This window comes from Mycetomoellerius zeteki, unplaced genomic scaffold (genome assembly GCF_001594055.1).
Source record: "Mycetomoellerius zeteki isolate Tzet28-1 unplaced genomic scaffold, Tzet1.0 scaffold212, whole genome shotgun sequence".
In the NCBI taxonomy this organism is placed as follows: domain Eukaryota; kingdom Metazoa; phylum Arthropoda; class Insecta; order Hymenoptera; family Formicidae; genus Mycetomoellerius; species Mycetomoellerius zeteki.
In genome coordinates, this window is record NW_017257086.1 from 438,269 (window position 1) to 455,150 (window position 16,882).

At 31.3% G+C, this 16,882-nt stretch overlaps 3 protein-coding genes across 6 annotated transcripts in view; 2 read left to right on the plus strand and 1 right to left on the minus strand.

Annotated features, from left to right (window-relative positions):
• Window positions 1-523: 523 nt before the first annotated feature.
• Window positions 524-9,510, plus strand: LOC108722685 (putative leucine-rich repeat-containing protein DDB_G0290503). Of its 2 annotated transcripts, none has more exons than XM_018447905.1 (6): window positions 524-728; window positions 1,629-1,974; window positions 2,057-2,319; window positions 2,436-2,540; window positions 2,660-2,788; window positions 4,068-9,510. In XM_018447905.1, the coding sequence occupies exons 1-6, from the start codon at window positions 680-682 to the stop codon at window positions 9,455-9,457; spliced, it is 6,282 nt and encodes a 2,093-aa protein (XP_018303407.1). In that variant the 5' UTR covers window positions 524-679; the 3' UTR covers window positions 9,458-9,510. The 2 variants fall into 2 exon arrangements, with proteins under 2 accessions (XP_018303407.1, XP_018303408.1); XM_018447906.1 differs by having other exon boundaries at window positions 1,725-1,974.
• A 307-nt stretch (window positions 9,511-9,817) lies between these two features.
• Window positions 9,818-13,834, minus strand: Rexo5 (RNA exonuclease 5). Of its 3 annotated transcripts, none has more exons than XM_018447909.1 (10): window positions 13,554-13,631; window positions 13,339-13,500; window positions 13,100-13,269; window positions 12,354-12,597; window positions 12,051-12,249; window positions 11,608-11,836; window positions 11,181-11,325; window positions 10,866-11,116; window positions 10,392-10,791; window positions 9,818-10,253 (listed from the first exon to the last, which is right to left on the minus strand). In XM_018447909.1, the coding sequence occupies exons 2-10, from the start codon at window positions 13,462-13,464 to the stop codon at window positions 9,960-9,962; spliced, it is 2,058 nt and encodes a 685-aa protein (XP_018303411.1). In that variant the 5' UTR covers window positions 13,465-13,500; window positions 13,554-13,631; the 3' UTR covers window positions 9,818-9,959. The 3 variants fall into 3 exon arrangements, with proteins under 3 accessions (XP_018303411.1, XP_018303409.1, XP_018303410.1); XM_018447907.1 differs by lacking the exon at window positions 13,554-13,631 and adding an exon at window positions 13,720-13,834 and having other exon boundaries at window positions 9,819-10,253; window positions 13,339-13,498; XM_018447908.1 differs by lacking the exon at window positions 13,554-13,631 and adding an exon at window positions 13,720-13,834 and having other exon boundaries at window positions 9,819-10,253; window positions 13,339-13,543.
• A 1,401-nt stretch (window positions 13,835-15,235) lies between these two features.
• TfIIFbeta (transcription factor TFIIFbeta) overlaps window positions 15,236-16,882 on the plus strand; it is a 1,941-nt gene continuing 294 nt past the window's right edge. The window contains exons 1-6 of the mRNA XM_018447818.1: window positions 15,236-15,471; window positions 15,890-16,041; window positions 16,102-16,191; window positions 16,295-16,419; window positions 16,488-16,631; window positions 16,744-16,876. Of these exons, the coding sequence (XP_018303320.1) occupies window positions 15,323-15,471; window positions 15,890-16,041; window positions 16,102-16,191; window positions 16,295-16,419; window positions 16,488-16,631; window positions 16,744-16,876 (793 nt within the window). The 5' untranslated portion in view covers window positions 15,236-15,322. The remainder of the gene's footprint in view (window positions 15,472-15,889; window positions 16,042-16,101; window positions 16,192-16,294; window positions 16,420-16,487; window positions 16,632-16,743; window positions 16,877-16,882) is intronic.

Here is a 16,882-nt window from a genome sequence, read left to right on the forward strand (position 1 = left end):
ACGTCTACTAAACTAATAAATCATAAAATTAGTACAATATTATCAGTTTTTTTACTCTTAATCACTTCAATATTAACAAGGACGCGAACTCCCATAAAGGCCATCACACGTACAAAAATTTTAGTCGCAATCGTAAGGCGGTAAGCAAATCGGCGAATCACAGTCAAGCGTTTTAAAACGCGAGTTCGTAATTTTGATTGTGATTGGTCGATTTGTTTGCGATGTCGGTCTTTAATAATGGCTGCGTTCAGCAGACTCAACAGTTTTGCAACCGTTTTATGATTGTCTGCTGAGATAGGACCATTCTTCTAGATCTAAAAGTATGATCCAATTAGCGCGAAGGAAACTTCCAACAGTTGCAAAACAAACGTTCTGCTGAACGCAGCCATTGTCATCATGGCAGTCGCTAATCTGATTGGTCGTATTACTTCTTCGAAATTCTGACTGTCATGGAGAAGCACCCGAATCCTGCTGCTGATTGTACATCTTTTTTATTATATCTATGGTCGTCATTGTCCGTTGCTGTTCGGAATTTCGCCAATTTGCTAATGGCTTGTGAAGTTCAAATTCTTACGGAAGCAGTAGCACGTGGTTTCGGTAACCTTTCTTCTCTGTTCAGATTTGTTCTTTCCGTAAGGCATTAGTCTTTTGTCCGATATATGATTAAAGGATCGCGAAAATGTCACGCTCCGTGAAAGATTCAGACGATGACTTTGAGCCAAAACCAGGTACATATTGCTTGATTTCTTCTTGTCAGCATGTGCACGAGACAAAAAGCGTCGGTTAATCGACTCGGTGCCAAGAGTTGTGCGATTTTTCGTTGTCATCGATTGTGCTGTAACGCAAATGTGTCGTAACTTCACCTTTGTTTTTTTCTCTCCTTTTGGTCTCAACGTCTTTTCCGAAATTATTGCTGTTCTTGCTAGAATGTTCTCGCTGATCCAAGAACCGCATCCGATTTTCTTCTATTAACGGTTTCAATCTGTGACCTTATGTATGTTTATTATTAATTTAAATGAATTGAAAAGAGCTTTCTTTCTAATTCGTGATAAATTCATATGTCATACATTCTAAGATGCAATAATCTATATTGAAAGAAATTCTTTTCAGTCTTTATATGATTACATTTGGTTTTAGCAATTTTATATATATATATATGTATGTATGTAAATTTTAAACTTGTAAAAATAAGATAGAGAACTGTAATGTTTATCTTGATTATTTATACAAATATATAAATGAATATATGTTTATTATGTACAATGAAAAATCAAAATCTAATATGTTACTTTTCTAATTATTTATGTAAATATGTTAATATAAAAAAATGCTAAAATTTAAGAATGCATACACTGAGAAAAAATATCTTAATTTCAAAGAAATATTTCTTTAGAATTAAGATATTTTTTTCTCAGTGTATTATTATCTTTGTTTTATTTCTTTGATCTTAAATATTCAAACTTTGGCTGTATTCAGAGAGCATGTTATTAACACATTGCTTGTCATTTTATCTTTATTTTACATTTACTGATAAAATGATACATTAGTGCTGATAGCATGCTTCCTAAACAGAGTTAAGTGTCTTCAAATTTGATTAGCTTAGTCTTTTGATGTTTCTTGTGTTGTAGCTATAAGTCGTATGCAGACCCGAATGTTTACTGTACAATCGGTGAATTCTCCGTTACGTCGAAGCAGCAGAATAAAACAGACTAAATATTCGCCAGGTTCTGAAAGTGATAGTAGTATCAGCAGTATTCAAACAACTCGGAGTACTAGAACACGAACAGCAACTATGGATTCCACTGCCTCAGATACAACGAAAAAGCTACGTACTAGAAAGCATTCCATTTCTTCAGAAATTAGTGAGATTGACATTGATATTCCACAAACACCTGTAAAACGAACTACAAGACAAAGTTCAGGTACTGCAAGTCTTGTTAGCACACCAACCAGAGTTAATACTCGAGCAACCAGGTACTGCTAATATGTCAATACTTATATTTAATATTTAATAGTACATGATACATTTATAACCAATGTTTTGTATAATTATCAGTAAGCGCTTTATGCGTGCTGGTTCCGAGACAAAGTCACCATTGCCAGCAACTAGAATCACACGTAATACAAGAGCAAGGTCTATTGATCCAGAATCTTTAACTGAAAATAAGAACCAATCTAATTCACCAAACAAAATACATAGGCGAGCATCTGTATTGCCATCAAGTTCTCAGATTAAAGAACAAACTGAACTGAGTGATCGTATACCTTATGTACGATTGGATTCTACAATAGTTGAAGCTGATGAAATTACAAATTCCGGTAATTTTTTAAAAATATATTAGCATGTAACTCTATAATACTTGATATATATTATAATTAATATAGATGTTTTTCTATAATTTTTATAACAAATTTGTTTTGTTAAATATATTCAGGAAATTCAGATTCTTCGCCAGATAAAGCGTTACAACGCTTACATCAAATTAAAAGAAAACTTCAAAATATAGTTAAGGATAAAGTTGAAGAAGATTATAGTCATGGTGAGTAAAAGAATAGTATTGTAGTAATAAGATTACCAAAATAATGAACTAAAATTATCTATAAAATTTACCTTATATTTGTACTTTCATATTAATTTTATGGTTTTTTTTTTATATAGAAAATTTAGAGACCTCAACTGATTCATCAAAATCAGATGAAATATCTCAATTGTCAGAGAAAAAGGATGCAACACAAACTGAGGATAACATTACTGGAGAAACAGCGAAGAACACTGAGAATACTCTCGGTAAATAAAATTAAAAACTGCCTTAAATCTCAGTATTTGAATTAACATTACATATTTGCTTTTTAAGAAATACATTGCATTAATTATATTTGAAATTGTTTGACAAATGATAGATTCATTATCTTTTATTGTAACTATGTAAATTTATATTTTAAGGGAGTATTTAAGACTCAGAAAAATAGGGTAAACAATTTTTTTTTCTTAAAAGACATATTTGTAGCTTTGAAGTTTTTTGTTTGTTTTTTATTATACTTTTATCATATTGTAAATTTAGATATCTTATTAACTAGTACCAAAAAATTAAAGTAGGCGGAATTCGATACCGCATCTGAGATAGTCATGATTATCGTCATTCCTAGTCATCTGATGTAAGAAACCTAAAAGTTTTATAATCAAGAAATATGTTTCTATAGCCCCTATTAAAATTCCCTGTTAAAATAAATTTATATAAATAAAAACGGTGACTAATTGAACAAAAGTTTTAATTTTTCGACTACATTTTTTAACTTAAATTGTTATAAAAAATAGAGAAAAATTTAAGATATAATTTCCACAAAAATTTATGACAGGTTAAATTTATGCTATTTATTTTTTATCTACGATTCCTGGGCCAATAACAATTATTTTTTTTTGCTCAAAACTCCCATTTCAGCGATTCTTCTAAATTTCGAATTATTCTTACCATTTTTATCACATTAAGGGCACGCTTCTCCAAACGGTCTAATCCCTTTTGCATATAAGTAAATGATATTCTAATCTCATTTTAAGACTCATTTATCTTTTTTATCAGAGGGCAAGAATGAATACAAAAATTAACATACTTTATAACTCCAAAATAATGTTAAATCATAAATACGAAAATGTTTTAAATTTTATATCACTAACTATTATATTACTATTTATGAAACAAACTTTAGGAGTCTTATTTTTATTATAATATTGTTTCCAAAAAATCGCTTATTTGAAAGGGAATTGCCTAAAAAGATCCTATTATATTGTAACATCAAGTCACCTTTTTACTTACAATTGACTTCAAACCGTTGTAACTTGAGCTAATATAAGAAATATTTCAAAAATTCTTTCGAGAAAATATTCTACAAATAAAATATGAGAAAAAAATCCATTTTTTAAGCGCGCGCGCACGCACGCACGCACGCACGCACACTAAACAAGAGAGTAAAAGCATAAGAGTAAGAGAGTCAAAGTTTATCAAAAGGTGGAACAACTTAGCCCAAATGACGTAGGATAAATGATAATTTATATATATTTGTGTTTGTAGATAAAGAGCAAAAGAAGTTTGAAGAAACTGCACCATCCGACAAGAATATAATCGAAGAATTCTCTACCCACCCTTCTCCAAATCATCGAAATTCCACAAAAGGAGACACAAAAATTGTTGAAAATCTTCCAGATATCGAAAAATCATTACTTGATATATGTGAATCAAATAAAGAAATGGAAGTTATGCCCGAAAACTTATCAGGTACTTCTATCGAGGAAGAAAAAAGTAACAAGGAAAATCAAATGCTGAATATTATTAGTGATGTAGCAGAAAAGCTTATGCAGCCTAAGCCGACATCTTCTATCAAATCTTTTACTTCACCTTTTATGAATAAATTATTAAGTGAGAAGGAAACTAAATCTATGAAAAAGGAACTAAACTTAAATAAGAAATGTCGCTCAAGAGAATCGACAGAAGTTTCAATTAAACATAGCGATCTGTCAAAAGAAACTATTGATATCTCTCAAGAAAAAATGGATATTTCTATAGAATCTATAAATTCAAGTGCTTCAGATAAAACCATTTTGATACATGATAGTATCATGACAGAAGTAGTTGATAAAGTTACTAACAAAGATGAAATATCTACTAAAAATACATCTGCTTATAATGAGGATGCAATGGAAATAATTAGCGAATTAGAGAAAACTGATACAAAAGAATGTACTATTACAGATAACAAAAATTCTAACAAAATTAAGTCAAATGAAGTAGATAAAACATCGCGTTTATCTATAAATCTAATTACGTCAAAACAGATAAGTGATAGTAGAGAAAGTCTCGCTTCTATTATAACTGCAGATGATGATAAAATAAAATTAATATTAGAAGAACAAAGTCCACATCGAAGTGATAACAAAGTTTCGCCAAACGTAGCATACTCTAAGCCTGATCAATCAGTAGATTTACAAATATTGTCACCAATTAATAAAACTTCTGCTGAATCAGCTACTGTAATAGATAAACAATCAGCTTTAACTCAAGATAAGACAATAGTAATTGACAGTTCTGATTCTATAGAACAAGAACAGGAAAATTTATTGAAACAAGAAACAGAGTCAATGTCCCAATCTTCTGATATTGTCCTGGAGACAAATAATTCCGCATGTAATGACTCAAATGATGCAGTAATTCAAGATAATCAACTTACTGATGTAATAGAAGCATCTAAAAAATCTACAATGGATATATCATTTGAGAAAACAGATTTAAAAGATATTTTGTCAGAAAAAGTGAAACCAAATTTAAAACGAAAAAGTACAGATAATTTGGAGGGAGAAAAGGAATGTTTACAAATGGAAATGACTCAAAAGGATCAAGAAAAAATAAATGTCGCTGATGATGTTTCTGATGTCAATGTCGGCATTAATTTATTCCAAGATATCCCCGCTGACAAATGGAAGGAGAAAAATGATGATAAAACTGGTTCAATGCAGTCTACCTCCCAATTAGTGGAAGAGGTGAAAAATGAAAATGAAGCTGAACACGATCTTATCTTGATGGACAGACAAGCATGGTTGGCGGCTGAAACCATAAAAGCGGCAAATGAAGCAGAATCTTTTGAATACGATTCCGATGACACTGTATTATTAAAGAGTCGGTTAGACGCGTCACAAACGAATTATGATATTGAAAAATTAGTCACCATAGATGAAGAAATTCCAGTGGATATTGATTTTAACGAAAAAAACGGAAAACAAGTAAAAAAACGAAAGTCAAGAACTAAAAAGAGACTTGTATCCGAAATAGATGAAGAAATTTCTAGATACACAGAAAATGAAGATAATTTAATGCCTGTTGATAAATCTTTAAATGAATCCAAAACAGCTTTAAATCGAACTAATGACCGATCCATTTCCAGATTAAATAAATCAGAACAGTCAGGAAAAACAAAAAGACGATCTTCTAAAGCAAGTGAATTAGATAAAGAAATTGAAGATGATGCAAATGAATTAAATAGAAGTTCGCTAATAAGTAAAAACAATATATCTTTACGAAAATCGACAGGAAAAAGAACATCATTAAACAAATCTTTGAAAGATATATCTATGCAAAATATTTCTCCAAGTAAATCTCAAATAGATAATTCAGAGAAAGAATTTGACGACACAGCTGCAAGTACTAAGAAAAAATTACATAAGAAAAAACATTCCTTGGATCAATCGTGTACTGAAGATACAGATGATGATGCAACCAAATCTGAAAAGAAGAATGTAGCAACTGAAGATTGCAGTAAAAAACGTGAAAATACATCCTTAAATCATTCGGTGGATCAGGAATCAGAGCCGACAGATACTAGGAAAACAATACATTTGAATGATGATGGAAGTGATGATAGTGATATAAGTGTAAACATAGTAGCTATGAATCTTGGATCTAAAACTTATTCTATGATAGCAAATATGGGATCGGATAGCGATGAATGTATAACTTCAAGGTACTCATTTACAAAAGCAAACAGTGAAAGCAATACTGATGATAGTAACGGCTATTCTGATAGCCTCAATAGAGAATACAATCTGGATGGATTGAAACTAAAGTTTTCTGATGATGATGTACCTGCTGATGAATGTAGAGATTCAGAAGTAGAATTTTCAGATTCTGATGACAATGGTTCAGATCTTGAAGGTTTTATAGTTGATGATATTGAAGCAGAAAATGAAGAAGATAATGACATTGAAGCAGAAAATGAGAAAGAAGAAAATGATGAAGAAGATAATGACATTGAAGCAGAAAATGACGATGAAGAAGATAATGAAAATGATGATAACGTTGTACAAAAGGAAAAAGTGGAAGATGAAAAAGAAAAAGCGAATTTTAACACGGAATTAATAAATATCGAAAATAAAGACAATGAAGATGTACAGAAAAAGGATACAGCAGACAAAGACACAAACCAAAATAAATCCGAAATGGAAGCTGTTTCTTTATATGCCAGTACTTCTCATAAACTATCCAAAACTCATGAAAATAAGAACATATCTATCGAACATATTTCACCTTGTAGAAGTGAAACAGAAACAAAACAAGACATAAAAATGAAAAAATCTAGTATGAGGAAAAATGAAAAATCTATTTTACAAGACTCATCAAATTCAGACTTGTCGATTAAGAAGAAGAAGAAAAAGAAATCCCTTACGAAGGAAAATGAAACTATTTTGTTCAATACTTGTAACTTAATCTCTTCATCGCTTAAAAAGAAAAGTATATTAGATCCGCAATATTCAAAAGATGGAGCTGAACAAAACTTGAGTGAACAATTAAATAAATTTAAATCAACATCTGCAAAATTGTCGGAATTAAACGCGTTAATGGAATTAAGTATCCCAGATTTCAACAGCTGTAAGAAATTAGAACTTGATGAAACATTGGAAAGAATTCCGGAAAATAAAGCTAATAAGTCAAACAGTACGTTTAAAACAACACAAAATATTTCAGTTAAGGATAAATCAAAGAAGGCCCTTACATTAAATAAAGATATCAGTTTGAAGAAGTTTAAAGATGCAAATAAAAAAAAGATATCAAGCGATTTTTCACCTAACTTATTGGAAAAGTTAGAAGAGACAAGTCCTTCAAAATTATTCAAGATAGTATCACGTAAAACAATGAATATAGAGATCGAAACACCAAGGTTAAAATACCTCAGAAAAGAAAAGTTAAACGAAAGTGCGCCAACTAAATTAGAATATAGTACAGAAACCAATTCATTACAGAAACAATTATCTGCAGAAAAAGATACTACACAAATAAAAATAAAAGAGAAAAATAAAGACAAAGTACATGATTTGATAATACCGTCTAATGACGATGTCATACAAAAATGTAGTCAAAAGAAACAGAAAAAGCGTAAGAGACAAGAATTGTCAAACAAAAATATGAGCGATGAAGCTTTGTCTGAAGACATAATAGAATTAAATGTTCCTAAAAAAAAGAAAGTCAAGCTAACTCCATTAACTATTGTAGAGGATAATATCCCCAAAGATGCGTGTGAGATTAATAAGAAAAAGAAGAAGAAAGATAAATTAAAGGCAAATATCACTGATAAAGCTGAAAACGCTATAGAATTAAATATTTCTAAAAAGAAGAAGCCTGTCAAGCTTACTCAATTATCTGTGGTAGAGGACAATACTCTTGAAGATGTATCATTATCTCATAGTGATGAGAAACAGCTAAAACAATATGTATTAATGAAATATATTATCCGTGAAGCTTGGTCTAAAGATATAACAAAATTAAAAAGTCCAAAAAAGAAGAAACGTGATAAACTTATCCAGTTGCCCATTGTAGAGGACAATATTCGTGAAGACGTATATCAAATTAATGAGAGAAAAAAGAAAAAGAAAAAACAAGATATATCAAAGGAACATGTAATCGATAAACCTTTAGCTACAGATGTTATAGAAATAAAGATTCCTAAAAAGAAGAAACGTACTAAGCTTACTCAATTATCCATCGTAGAGGATAATACTTGTGAAGACGCGTGTCAAATCAATAAGATTAAGAAGAAAAAGAAACAAATTAATATAGTTGAAGAAAATACAAATGTAAACAAAGATAATATGCTTCGAAACATTCGCGGGAATAGAACAGAGTTACCACAGCACAAGAAGAAAAATAAAATCGTTAATAGTTTGGAGTTGGATTTACTTACAGATAAACAAGAAAAGCAAGTAAAAAAGAAAATTAAACGGCAAGAGACAGTGGAGAATATTGAAACTTTGCGAACAGAGAATAAGAAGAAAAAGAAAAAGAAGAAGGAGGAGGATACTTTGCCAGTACAAATTCCAGTTTCAAGATTAAAGTCTGAGAAAATTTTATTGTCTAATAAATTACGATTACAAAAAACTGCATTAGGTATGAATGAATCGAAAAATGTAGCCTGTAACACTAAGGAACTAGACGAAACTGATGCAAAGGTGTATACTGAAGAATCGAGGTCCAAGAAGAAACGCAATCGAAATGAAGATGTCGAAAATGCGATCTATGTGAATATTCCCACAAAGAAATCAAAAAAAGAAATTAAAGAAGAGAGTAAATTTTTACTGCCTTCAAGCGGTCTGAAACAACTACCGGACGATGTGATCGAGAATCTTGCGGATGTGCCAACAAAAGCGAAAAAAAGACAGAAAACTTCGCGAAACAAAGAAAAAATTGTATCATCAGCAACCACGAGTAAAGTAAAGGTGACGACCGCTGATCGTGATAACACGTTGAATACTTCTGGTTGCACCACGCAATTCAGTGTAGTAAACTTGCAAGAGACTAAAAAACAGTCAAAAGAAACTGTTACTGCAGCTTCGTTCAGAAAACGTATGCTTACTAGAAATAACAGAGAACCAATGTCGTCCTATTTGATGTTTTGCGAGAAAATGAGTCAGCCCAAATAATAGGTTTTTTAATATGTATTAAGTATATGTTATTTTTAGATTTACTGTCCGAATGTGTGTAACGTACTTCAATATTTTCTGAATTTAAAAGATTATGAAACTTGTATAAGTTATTGTGTTTATAATTTAGAATTTTATTACTGTTTGATACATTTCTCGAAAACAATTCTAAACCAGATTTATTAGGGGAATAATTGTATGTTTTAGTTTTGTATTGCACGTTTACTGTGTATTTCTATATGTAATAAACTGATCCATTTATTGAAATTTATAAAGTAAGAAATCTATTCCAAGATGCGTTATAGAAATAAGTATGTTCCGCAAGAACAATCCTAAATAAGTGAAGATTACAAAATATATTTCTATTAACAAAAATTTATACAAGTGTATTATTTATCTAAACTGATACATAGCCAGATAAGTTCTTTTGATACTACTGTATCAAATATTAACGAAATTTTTCTTACGCACTGTGGTCGAGATGGTTTAATAATTCCATTTTTCAAGCTCTTATGACGATATCCGATGATATCTCTGTTTTAATATTTAAAAAACAAGAACCGTTCGCAATATTATTTTGCCCACTGAATATCACGCATGCAAGACTGTTTATTGCGCTATATTGCCAAACTTTGTGAATCCATTTATTTACAGTGCGAAACGTTTCCTCTAGCTGTTCATCTTTTAATTGTTCTTCTTTAAGCTTCACATGGCACAATACAAAAGCATGCTCCATCGCTATTTCAGAAGTTCGATCTACGGCATGTTTATTGCTATCTGCTATCACAAGACGTACCTACAATTATCGAAAATCAATGTTAAATTAATGAAAAACAATTTCGTCTTATGTTTTTCCAGTTTGTTTTAGTTTCTTGATAGATATAAACGTTCGTTTAAATTAGAAACGTTTAATATATTGTAGATGCATACTAACTTGATCATCCTTTGCGAAACTTTCATCGTCCATGACATTGAGAGAAGAGTTCGTTAAATACTTAGAATATTCGGATATCACTTCATCGTTACCCACGATAGCGGCAGTGGTGCCTTTATTTTTCGTTATATGACTGAATATTGACGTGGCGTATTTCTTTATTTCTGTTTTTTGCAATGCCCGCTTTGTCGTCTCGTTATTAATCTCCATTTTTAAGATTCTCATGCTGCGATCACCAAGCAATACAGCGTCACCGTAATTCACACTGTTCGCTAACTTTAACTTCACCAATTTCATAGAAGCCTTCGAGTCTTCTGTTGAGCAATGTCCAGCTTTATCGTCTTGAATACTCTCTCCGAGAAACTCGCGCGCCAAAATCTGCAATTTCGTTTTCCTATACCTGTGTTAGATAAGAGAGCATTAAATGAAATGCACCTACATTCACTGATATCGATATATGTTATTTTACAGTACCTGTCCCCGGTGAGATTAAATATTACAGAGGTATCAATAATGTAAGGATGCATCATTTTTAATGTATGCAAATCAGAATTTAAACTTTGTCCTACGAGAATCGCATTTGGAGGAAGTAACGTCCTTATTGTCTGCTGAACGTCGTGCAATGTAATCGTGACATCATCCAACATATCCTCAGTAATACCGCTGTACCGAGTCAGGTAATTCGTTATCACATTCTCAGGTTTCACTAAGCTGTCGTAAATAACCTGTAATTAAATCGATTTGCATGCTTTTATTGTCTAGGCACAAACTATATAATACTGTACTTACATTCATATCCTCATCTACGATACTTATTCTAGTGAGTTCAAGATTGCCGCTTGTTGTTAAGCACATTTCACAGTCTAAGCCAAACATTGGTGATGTTGATGTAGCCTCTTCATAAACATCTTTTGTTAATATATATGAACCGTATCTACAATTATATATTAATTCGTTAACTTTAAATTTATAAAAATATAATTAACATCTGTCCCTGTTGGAAAAATTTGTCTAAAAAATTCGTTGAAATTTTAGTAAAAATGTTGACATAATTTAAATAAATATGAAAACAAAATTGCATATTTTATATACAGCAAACATACATGGGTGGTTCCTAAACTGATTTTTACAACTTTTCTAAACAAAATTATTTACAGCGAAATTTCAGCACTTTTAAAACAAATTTTTCAGAAAGAAAAGAACAGTAAAACCTTGCCTTTCTGCTAATGTTCCTTTCAATGGTACAGGATAGTTTTCTTCCACCATTTGCCATAACGATAAAAGCAACTTTGTTCTACAAAATTTATCAGTTGGTGGTAAATTTTCGTTCAAGTTTTTTGTAGAAAACTTTATATCGTTTTTTATTGAATGCATTGGAAAAACGCTTCTTAGCAGTTTTATGACATTTCCATTTGTTTGCAAAGCAGTTTCTAAGGAGCCATATCCTAGAAATGAAAAATTATCTTTCATTGTCATTAAAATATATATTTTTATCGATATTCGAAATTAATATGTTATAGAATTTTATAGCTACATATTTTATGAATATATGTTCTCACTAGTATTCAACTAGAATATTTTATTTCATATAGGAGTAGACTTAAATATTTATTTTAATGGAAAATGTGTTAAAACATATTTTACTCTTATATAACATACGTTTAATTAGTTTATCGCTTTGTGTTCCTGTTAAAGGAACAGCTGCAAGCTCTTCTGTTATGGATGCACCATAGACAGCTGGCGTTATCACCTCTAAACGATGCTTTAAGTTATGTGCTATGTGTGGAAACATGCTCTCATAAGCCATAAAATGATATGAAGACAACCCTTCAAGCACGATGACTACAGTATGGCTTATCTTTGAAGAAAATTATTTACTTAGAATTATTGAATATTGTGAATTAAACTATCTCTAAAGTACAGTATTGCTTGAAAGTTTCATGCTACATTGGCCAAGATTACTTTGTTATACTTCTCAAGTTTACACCATCTCGCTGGTAAGTAAGGAGAATGATGTCCAAGTAGTGAATACAACAGCAGATGCTGTATATCACTAAGAAATATTGGTATTCTCTTTCCCAAGTTTCCGACATCCAGAATAGCGTTCTCGCCAACTGCTTTGAGAGTGAGTCTTGGAATTGCTTGAAGCCTCTTCTTGCGTTTTCTAAGTTCTTCCTTCAAGCTCGCATATTGGCTATCACTTAATCTGTGTGTACATACGCGCGTATGTGTGTGTGTGTGTGTGTGTGTGTGTGTGTGTGTGTGTGTGTGTGTGTAAGGATCATATTATAAAAAAAGTAATAATTAACAATTTCTTATAAACTAGGATTTTTTGTTATGGAAAAACCACATACATCAACTTCATTTACAGATTTTTGTTTCAATAAATATCAAGTGAACGCAACAAGAGTTGATGAAATTAAGACAAACAGACATGTGACTGTAAACAAAACTGTTACAATATGCAGGCAATCTAAAAGTAGTGCATCGCTGTCTTTAGCAGCTGGAACAGAGTTCTATCACAATATATTCAAATTTCTAAGACAATAACAAGGAAATTAGGATTATATAAAAAAGTAAATAAAAGTTTATACATTAAGCTGATATATTTAAAAAAAATCCTAATTGACAAACAGTTATTGTTCACTACTTCCAAGGCAAGATTTATAAATCTACAAATCCTCCTATTTATAAATCTATAAAATTACCTAGGTTTTTTAGTGTTATCCTGTAATTCTGATCCATCAGTATTTTCTTCCTTACGAGCTTCTAAATATATATTTTCTGAATTTTTTTCACAAGTTCGTTTACGAGAATTATCTCCTGCTGTATTATTATTATTGTTTGGATTGTTAAATCCATCAATGGTGGCTACTGTCTAAAAATGATTTCATAAAGCTAATCACAAGAGTATCATTTTAAATTATTCTTAGATCTAAATATAAACCTGTTTTATAGCTTGTAGTTTTGCTTCTTTATCTTTGTCATTGAGTCTTGCAATTTCCAAAAATGCTGCCATCTTTGCTTTCTTCTTTTCTAATCGCTGTAATTGTTTTGTTGTGCGCTCCTTCATAATTTATCGCTTTATGTGGATTATTAATGATTTGCTGTAGCAAATAATATATACATATAAATTTCATTGCCAAATTTGTCTGAAAGTATAATACTAGGATAATTATCCAGAAGACACATCCCATCTTCAATTTCAATAAAATTATGCTCATTCCACGTGTTTTCATATAAAACGAAAGAATCTAGAGTAATTATTCAGTTTCGATACACTAATTAAAAAATATATTACAAAATCATTTTAACGAATTAATATTACCTGTTTAAAAGACTCAGCATTATTATGATTTATTCAGTATGTTAATAACGATAACACGAAGTAAATATATTAAACAAAAGTACATATGAAAACGGTATAAAACATAAATTTTTAGGTTAGGAAACGCACATTAATTGCAAAAAAACCAGGGTGCACTTATGGCGCGGTCCCATGGGATGCGGAACTACGAAAATGCGGAACTGCGGAACGTTCCTGATTGGTCGTGGCTTCATTCCGCCGATTCCGCCGTTTTCTTTAATTTTCTTTAATTTGAACGAAAGCATTGAAATCCTATGGTTGAACTTTACCGGCACCGGGATAAGTTAACGGTTACGGTCATTATAAATCAGACTTTCTTCTTCTAAATTTGTACAAACGCGTATTGTATGTACGCGATAGAAAGTACCGGTTCCCCATGAGGCGTACTTTTCGAGTTGCGTAGGTTACGAAAATCAATCGTAAATTCGTTTAGCATTTCTGTTAGGCCGGAATCAGACTACGCATTGAAGATTGAGATTGAAGATTGAAAGATTGAAATTTGACCAATCAAAACAATAGGAGCTAAAATTCCTTTGTCCTTATTGGTCAAATTTCAATCTTCAATCTTCAACCTCAATCTTCAATGCATAGTCTGATTCCGGCCTTAGAGTGTACAACAGAAATTCTAATCAGCAATTGATTGCATTAGTTCCGCATTTCTCTAATCTTCCGCGAAATACGCTCAATGTGAATGCCGGCTTTCAGAATGGCGTATTCTAGTAAATAAAAAATAACGTATTCTAGTAAATTATTAGAATACGCAGGTTACGCTTACGCAGGTTACGCCGCATGTGACGGCGCCCTGCAATTGAAGATTGAAGATTAAAATTTGACCAGTGAGAACAAAGGAATTTTAACTCCTTTGGTTTCGATTGGTCAAATTTTAATCTTCAATCTCAATCTTCAATGAGTAGTCTGATTCCGGCCGTAGGTCTATTCGTGTTGCTTGAAATTACTAAAGGCCATCACAAGTACAAAAATTTTAGTCGTAATTGTAAGGTCGCAAGTAAATCGACCAATCACAATCAAAATTACGATCTCGTGTTTAAAAACGCTCGACTGTGATTGGCCGATTTGCTTACGGCCTTAAAGCCCAGTGTCCACGATGCTAGAAATCCGTCCGAGATCTCGGACCAATTTCTAGCATTGTGGATACAAGGCTTTACGATTACGACTAAAATTTTTGTACATATACGGGGTCTACAATAGAAGTCGTAGCGGTCGTAGGGTCTTAAGTCATAGAAAATTGACCAATCACAGTTGATTATTCTTCTCATATTCGACAGTGATTGGTCAATTTTCTACGACTTAAGACTCTACGACTGCTACGACTACTATTGTAGACCTCGCAATACGTGTGATGGCCTTTATTCATTAGATTATCGAAGTTGCAAGATCGATCGATGAAATCGATTAATCGAAGCAATAGAATCGATTTGTATAAAAATTAGATCGAGAATATCGGGATCGTCCATCACTGTCACTACCTCCAATTCTTTATTTTAGCAATACATGAATTTGTGTCTTAAAGCTTAAGCGTTTAAGAAATATACCTAGCAATAAAATGTCCGCGGGTGTCACGCACACGGAAAGAGAATTAGATTTGAGTAATGCCGGTCGTGGTGTGTGGCTTGTTAAAGTGCCTAAGTATATAGCTAATAAGTGGGAAAAGGCGCCTGGTAATATAGAAGTCGGCAAATTGAAGATCACCAAGTGAGTTTATTTAGAAGAGTATTTCTTTCGAAATGAAAGTATTTCGTCTTTAATATAATTTCTTTTACTTCTATTATAAAATTTATTTTATATCTGATTTTGTTGCTATTAATATGTACGATAAGAACAGTCATAAATTTATGTAGAATCTTAATACGTAAGGTGCATTCGGTGAGACACTTAGCGCTATTTGTGTCATTCTATCCTTGTTTAACATCTAATAAACGATGAAGATAGAATAACAAATAGCGCTAATAGCGTCTCCCCGAACACATCATAGTTTATATTCCTTCTTTTATTCACATCCTTTCTCGTAAAATTTTGTAGTCGTTTTGTTATAATTTTTTACTTATGGAAACATTTGCTTTAATATGTTAATTCATGATTGATTTAATTTTTGTTTTTGTATTTTCTCTAGAAATCCTGGACAGAAAGCTGAAGTATCTCTTAAACTGTCAGAGGCTGTCTTAGCTTTGAAAGAATCTGGAGAAGGAGAAATACCGAAACAACATAGACTAGATGTTACAACAGTTACTAGACAAATGTTAGGAGTGTTTTCTCATGTTGCCCGTAAGTTTAATGTCATTTTAAAGTTTGATACTTTTTAAAATAGCCCTATTAATTTTGTAGCTTCTACAAGCTCAGATGCAATTGTACCAGAAACAGAAAAACTTTTTATGGAAGGAAGGATTGTACAGAAATTAGAATGCAGACCGTATGGTACGTAAAGTGTTCAAGTAGTTATCCAAATAAATTTGTATATATATATATTCATTTTCTTATAAAAACAAATTATGTTAAAATAAAATGAAATTTTTTTTAGCCGATAATTGTTATATGAAATTAAAATTAGAAAGTATTAAGAGAGCATCTGTACCACAAAGACAAGTTCAACAGTTAGATAGAGTTGTGCAAAATTTCAAGCCTGTATCTGATCATAAACATAATGTAAGCATTATTTTTATTAATTTTTTTGTCGTTAAACTGACTTTTGACACATAGTTAACATTTTATAGATCGAATATGCTGAAAAGAAAAAAGCAGAAGGAAAGAAAATGAGAGATGACAAAGATGCTGTGCTAGATATGCTTTTTGCAGCATTTGAAAAACACCAATATTATAATATAAGGGACCTTGTAAAAATCACAAGACAACCTATTGTAAGTATATTGTTATCTTTATATGATATTTTAGAGAATATGTTGTTTATTTTAGAAATTAAAATTTTTTTTCTAACACTAATATTATACTAATATTATATAAAAATTTCAGGTTTATCTAAAGGAAATTCTCAATGAAGTTTGTAATTATAATTTAAAAAATCCTCACAGGAACATGTGGGAATTAAAACCAGAGTATCGACATTATAAGGAAGAGGAAAAGTCTGCAGAGAGCACAAAGAAAGGCAATG

Bases quoted from the DNA above. Each gene is read 5' to 3' on its own strand.
- LOC108722685 (XM_018447905.1), top strand. From the start codon at position 680: ATGTCACGCTCCGTGAAAGATTCAGACGATGACTTTGAGCCAAAACCA. The intron at 1,975-2,056 runs GTACTGCTAATA...TATAATTATCAG, and splicing joins GTTAATACTCGAGCAACCAG to TAAGCGCTTTATGCGTGCTG. The intron at 2,320-2,435 runs GTAATTTTTTAA...AAATATATTCAG, and splicing joins TGATGAAATTACAAATTCCG to GAAATTCAGATTCTTCGCCA.
- Rexo5 (XM_018447909.1), bottom strand. From the start codon at position 13,464: ATGAAGGAGCGCACAACAAAACAATTACAGCGATTAGAAAAGAAGAAA. The intron at 12,250-12,353 runs GTAATCTTGGCC...TTTTCTTCAAAG, and splicing joins AACTTGAGAAGTATAACAAA to ATAAGCCATACTGTAGTCAT. The intron at 10,792-10,865 runs GTACTGTAAAAT...TATCTAACACAG, and splicing joins TTTAATCTCACCGGGGACAG to GTATAGGAAAACGAAATTGC.